The following is a 6,346-nucleotide window of genomic DNA, read 5'->3' as shown; positions in this document are numbered from 1 at the left end:
TAGCTGAGCTTCTTGTGAAGTGTAGAGGTCTGTTCAGGGGATAAACATCAACTGAAAACTATTTGAGAAGGAAAAGAGACAGAAAATGGAATTGGATGTTAGTTTTCTTAGCATTCAGATAGTGCTAAATTATAAGTAGCTAAACCACTTTGTCATTTTCAGTTCTATAACATCTTGCAGCGGGAGGTAAGATGCACCCAGCAGGTTTGGGCTGTGTTGTTCCAGCCCTGTCTAGCGCTTGTGTGGGTGAAGAAGCTGATTTTGATGAAAATAAGTCACTCTTTCTTGTGGGGATAATTCTCGGCAGGATCATCTTCTGTACTGGGTCACTCTGCGGTCCTAAGTCATAATGGTAGCACAAGGCAGAGAGGTGGGAATGTGTAACAGAGGACAGGGATAGAGTGGAACTGCAGCAACCTGGGTTTGGACCTGCTGTAGCTGTTGAGGAGTTACATTCCTCAGGATTCTTTGTTGTGCCTTCAAAAGACTCCAAGAGTAGGTGGAAAGAATAGCTACTTTTGTCCCAGCCCTACATCTGCAGTGATCTGCTGTGATCACTGCAGACCAAGATTTTCTGTATTCCTAATCCTAACTTCAAATGCAGCAGCCTTGCAGCTGAATATCCTCTTCCTGTGAGAAGCAACGTGAACTGGAGAGGAAAACGAAATGAGACTGATCTGTGCAGCCCCGTTAGCATGCTTTTTTGTGTGGTATTGTTTAAAGCAGAAAATTGTGAAGCAGTACGATTTCAGTCACTTGGTGTGATTATGATACATGATGTGTTAATGCAATAAACATAGCGGTATTTTCCTTCCTGATTACTTTTGGACGAGTTGTATAAGTAATGGAACACTTAGTGTAAATACAGTAAAGTATATTCTCCAGGGGAATGAAACTTGTTCTCAGTCCTAGAATGATGAGATTTGTCTTGTTTATTATGACAAAGCTAGATTTTCCCATGGAATAATGTATTGGAAAAAAGGTGACGCAAATCCAGTGCAGACACACAAAACAGTCATTTTTAAAAGATGACATGACACAAAAGAAACAGAAGGATAGTATGTCTGTAACATGCTGCAAGTCCTTGGCATGTAAATTTAGCACTTATAATTCTTTATTAAGTGGGTGGATGTCCTGCAACTTGCAGCGAAGCAGCTCACCTGCATTTAATTGTGTCAGTGGCACACTTGGAACCAGAACTTGTCAAATTCCACATTCCAGCCACGTTATACCACCTCCTGTGCTAGGAGCGGGCGAGTCACAACTGCTGAGCTACTTTGATAGAGAAATGCTAAAATTAAGAAAAGTAACAGAAGTGTTGTCTGAAGAACTGCCTCCCACAAAGAAGTAGTTAAAAATATTGTGGAAGGTTGTTGACAAAACGTGGACGGCAAATACTGTCCTCTTATCATTCAGCAATGTGGATACATGTAATACAAATACTGTTTCTTGTCCACCTGCTGTTGAAGATTATGACTTTGTGGATGATAGCTTCTCCCCTTCCAGTTGACAAATGTTGCGTTTTCTACTTTAAATATTGTATTTTGTACTGCTCTAATATTTAACCTATCTAATACTTCTGCACCTTTTTCTTCCTTCTACAGTGAGAAGGTCAACAAAGGGATTGGTATCGAAAATATCCACTATTTAAATGATGGCCTTTGGCATATGAAGACATACAAGTGAAACAAAAGGAACTGTGTTACTCCAAAGGAATGCACTTAGATTAAATGTGGACTGCTTTGTAATTCCTTGTTTTTAATGTGACTGAATGTACAAATTATTTTGTTCTGTGGCTATGCTAAATAAATCAAGTGAATGCGAAAGTACTGGTAGGCTACAATAGTTTTCTAGATTTCTTTTTATTACAGTTCTTTTGTTTTGTCTTAAACCCAAGTCTTCAGTGACTGAAGATATCTAATGGAAAGATCCTGCATGGACTGTGAGTAGACTATTTCAAACAAAAAGGAGGAAAAAGCCAAGAAATGTTTACATTTTTATGCTCTTCTAAAAAAGTAATATAAAGCGTATGTGAAATATAATTAATACAGTTTATAAAACCTCTGAAACATTTCAGATTTTTTTCTTCTGATTAACATCTTGTTAGTCTACCTGTTTCTTGAATGTGGAGAAATCAGGTTTTTTACTTTTATTTTTTAACTTAATTTATTAACAGCATTAACTTTAGTATTTTACATAGGGATTTTCTCTTTTTAATATGCATTTATCTGTATAGGATTTATGAACTTAAACTGGTATGTGGACTAGCAATTCCTTTATGCTAGTTCATATCTGAAGAACATATACGTACATGTTCAAATTTCTACCTGTCAACGCTGTTTGATATCGTAACGGTGGGCATACTCCAAATGGGGTGTGTGCCAACTTGGTGCCTGATGCTCTACTCCGTTTGCCGCCTTATTTCAGGAGCAGAAACAAATCACTGTTTAACAAAGGCGTGATAGCAAAACATGGTTATCAGTGTAGCCAGGAGCAGCTTCTTCAGGGGGAACTTCAAAAGAGATCTCAGCTTGTGCACGCTGCCAGGAGTACGTACATCTACAGAACGGGTTAAAGAGCGCTGTGTATTTGTCCGGATAATCCAACTCTGTTCAGCGACTGCATACCCTAAGCGATGCCTATGGAAAACAGCCTGTGCCATGGAATCATTTAATAAACTAAGGAAACTTTAAGGCCTACCACTCATAACTCTGTCTCTGGAAGCATTTATTAATATTTCAAGCCTCTGTTCTAACACTTGTATTTTATAATGGCAGAACGTAATATTGTATGCCGGTGCCTTGTCTCGGTGCTGTTCTGCATGTTTGGTTTCCCCACGCTGGGACCTTCACAGAAGACAGTGACAGAGGTGTTCTCCATCCAATTCTAAAGTCAAATTAAGACATGGGAGACGGAATGTGTTACCTAATATGTGCTACTTTTAAATTTCTCCTGTAAAATTATTTACAAGATCATACTTTTGAAAATGACAGGATAAATCTGAAACTATTAATGTAGGAAGACAAAAATTAAGGTGATTATTACAGCAGTGCTGCAGAAAAAAGTTTGGTTGAACCTCAGACCTTCCCTTCAGAATGCTAATGGACATTTTTATGCATCTTAAAGACTCTGCTATAAATGTACTGATTTCTTGTTAGTGCTATGGGGAATCAGTTTGTGCTTCAGTGGTTCTTTTTTGCGCTAAGTCTTGAGTTCTGTGGCTTGCTTTTCCTCCCTTCCATCTTGTCTCCTCTTGTTGTGGTACAGTACCTCTCAAATCTGTGATAAATGAGATTTATTCTGGTTTGAATTGTTAACTCCCATTCTTTTTCCTTGACTTGCCCTATGACTGCTGTTGTTGCAGTGGGGTCAGAACTATCTTTAATATTGGAAACACCACTGAAATCAAAATTTTACATTGTGTGGCTTTGTCAGAGAATTCCCAACTGTGGATCTAACCTCTTAAAAATTATTCTGTAAGAAGACAGAAGTTAAATCATGCTTAAATTAATTTGTATACCAATTTAGCAAAACGTTGTCAAAAATACTAAGTTAAGTTTTATCTAGGTTTTGGCAGCAATCATGTACATGTTTGTCTTGCTATGTCAGCTGAGCTCTGACTGACACGGAGGAGGAGAACGTGCAAAAGGTGAGACAAGGTGCACCTTCTGAAACAGCTGAGCTGTGGTAGCCTGCTGGGGGGGTCTGAGCAGTTGTCTTACCATTCTTGTCAAAAATGAAGGACCTGATGCTTAAAACAAAAAGGATGTGGATGTTCTCATCAGCCCTGAAGCAGCTGTTTCACTTCCCCACCTGCCCCCTTGCAGCTCAGGATAGGATGAGATACTACAAATGGTCTGTTCAAGAGAAGTGAGATAACGTACTATCTTCTCAGATCTTTTACGGATATCGTAGTACCAACAAAGCCTGTGGTAGTCCTAGATGCAGCAGATAGATCCTTGTCTTGAAACATGCAGGTCAGGTCAGTGAATTCCAAATGGAGTAAATACTGAAATGCTGTTTATTCCCGCTTGCTGTGACTGGAAGGGACTGTGACCTGGTAACTTGTATAAAACTTTTCAAGTGCGCTCAATTGTGTGTGTGTGTGTGTGACCACCAAAAAACCCAACAACACAACCAAAACCCACCACACGACCCCACTCCCCAAAACCAGTATTGGGGAGTTCTGCATATTGCTTTGTTGTGTATGTAACCCGTTTTGCATAATACACGAAGGTTGGGAGCGCAAGCATGTGTTGCTCTTTCTGCATCTTGGTGTTAAAAATATCTGTAAATATATCGACACTACATTTGTATTGACAGTTAACCAACTTCTTCCTTGTAAATACTACTAGCACCACTAACAGGAGTGAAAATAATACTGAACCTTTATTCGAATACGCTTATTTATGAAGTGAAGTTTTAAATGAGCAGTTACTCTTGTTGCTAACAGGCTACCTGACCATGTTAATGCTTATTCAAATACAGTTCTCCCTTTCTTTTGTCTGCTTAGAAACAGCAGTCCAAAGGTCACTTAATACTACTCTGCTGCAACTCCCTAGCAGCTGTCTTGTCAGCTTGCCTCCTGCCAATTCCTTACCGGGTTAGGAGGCTGTACATAAAGCAATAGGTGCTGTGTAAACAGCGTAGCTCAAGCCATTGTGTAGTTTAGCGTGAAGGAAATAAATTAAAATTAGTCTTTGAGACTGGATCTGTAGTCAGTTTTATTGGTACATCTTAGAAAGATATAAAGACATTCTAGAAATGCCTGGAAGAATTGAAAGAATCGGTGTCTTGCAAAAATATATTTGTAATAGTAGACTAAAGTTCACTTGAGTTTTCATTAATATTTACATGTACAAACCCCCCATATAAACTTAATTTCCTTTTATCATAAACATTAACAACTTATTTACCATTTCATTCCAGCACTGTCAAAAGCCAGAAGCGTTTCTGTATAAAAGATTTAGAAAAAAGTTCTCCTTCCACTTCTAAAATTAAGAGCTTTACCAAACCTCAATGTGCAAAAGAAATTGTACACCAGTACCACCAGATACAAAAATCAAATCTGTCAGTACAAATGCGTGTCATGAAAAGAGCTGACGCCAGGGTTCCAGGTTTTCTGTGAAGAGGCATCAGTCGTTGTCCGAGCCTGCAGGCGGAAGGAAGACAAGTGCATCATTGTACGTGTGGCCGTACGGTCTCAGCCTGTAGACGCCGTACATCATCACGTGCATGTGGTTCGGGGCCAGTCCACTGAATGTGATGGCCATGTCGGAGCAGCAGCCGTCCACCACCTGCTGAGGGTGCGTGGACATTGCTTCCTTAATGAGAGCACCGACTGATTTAGTGTTAAAGACATCTTTTCCTTCCGAATCTTCCGCATTTTCGGCGAACACTCCAGTATACTTCAGGCAGATTGCTAGCTGTTTATCCTCAGCAAGTTTCCAAATCATACCTCCCTGCTCTGGACACTTGTCAGAGTCTTCAAGAACACGGGAGAGTCGTCTTAGTGATTCAATGCTTAAGACGATTCCTCCCTCACCATCTACGTACTCAAGGTCACCAGATTTCACAGTATGGCCTATATAAAAAGGCTGCGAGGGGTCTTTTTTCAGTAAGAAATACTTGAGATTTTCAATAATAGCAAACGTTGTTGGATAGGCAAGGAAGAACCAGTTGAATTCATCTTTATAACGTTCATACGTTATCTTGTAAGCTTTTCTCATCATCACCCACATATCGTTTGTGTTGAGGGCTACAGACTCGAACACTTTGACGTTTTCAGAGCTGTAGAATTCCACCTTGTCGCAGTGCTTGCTCCACGTCTCCTTCACCGCAGCCCAGTGCCCCAGATCTTTCGGTTTCACAAGGACGATACAATAAATGCGGATACTTTTACTCAGCTCCACGCGTTCACCTTCCGAAAGGTTTAAGACATCTTCTTTGTTGGGAGCCTGGATGTGGTGATGCTCGTGGTGATGTGCTTTAGTCCCGTGGCCCACCTTAATATGTCCGAGGAGTGTAACGACCACGCAGAAGGCTCCTCCTAGCACCACACCCTTCACGAAGGAGCTGCTTTCGGAAATCATTTTTCCTGGAAAGGGGACGCACTGTAAGAACTTACTGGAGTAAGTTTGCTACTGCAGATGCCGTATAGTTTTAACACGTTCTTCCACTTCGAAATCCAGCTCCGGTTCCCGTAACTTACGTACCAGGACAACGCTGGTGACGGACAGCCGGCAGAAAGTTCCCAATCTCGGCCCTCCTTACCGCTAACGGTACCACAGACCCCCGCGGGAGGGGTCTCGTACCCCGGACCTGCTCTACCGCCGCGACCGCACGG

The 6,346-nt window shown here is 40.9% G+C and overlaps 2 protein-coding genes across 2 annotated transcripts in view; one reads left to right on the top strand and one right to left on the bottom strand.

Moving 5' to 3' along the window:
- The window catches only part of MCTS1 (malignant T cell amplified sequence 1), a 12,307-nt gene extending 9,598 nt beyond the window's left edge, over positions 1–2,709 (top strand). The window contains exon 8 of the mRNA XM_009331202.1: positions 1,605–2,709. Within this exon, the coding sequence (XP_009329477.1) occupies positions 1,605–1,686 (82 nt within the window). The 3' untranslated portion in view covers positions 1,687–2,709. The remainder of the gene's footprint in view (positions 1–1,604) is intronic.
- A 2,003-nt stretch (positions 2,710–4,712) lies between these two features.
- C1GALT1C1 (C1GALT1-specific chaperone 1) lies at positions 4,713–6,225 on the bottom strand. Its single transcript, XM_009330829.1, has one exon. The coding sequence runs from the start codon at positions 6,090–6,092 to the stop codon at positions 5,136–5,138; it is 957 nt and encodes a 318-aa protein (XP_009329104.1). The 5' UTR covers positions 6,093–6,225; the 3' UTR covers positions 4,713–5,135.
- Between the last annotated feature and the right edge of the window lie 121 nt (positions 6,226–6,346).

Source organism: Pygoscelis adeliae, unplaced genomic scaffold, assembly GCF_000699105.1.
Source record: "Pygoscelis adeliae isolate BGI_AS28 unplaced genomic scaffold, ASM69910v1 Scaffold100, whole genome shotgun sequence".
In the NCBI taxonomy this organism is placed as follows: Eukaryota; Metazoa; Chordata; class Aves; order Sphenisciformes; family Spheniscidae; genus Pygoscelis; species Pygoscelis adeliae.
The sequence above is the reverse complement of the archived record's forward strand: the minus strand, read 5'-3'. Positions and strand labels throughout refer to the sequence as shown.

Bases quoted from the DNA above. Each gene is read 5' to 3' on its own strand.
- C1GALT1C1 (XM_009330829.1), bottom strand. From the start codon at position 6,092: ATGATTTCCGAAAGCAGCTCCTTCGTGAAGGGTGTGGTGCTAGGAGGA.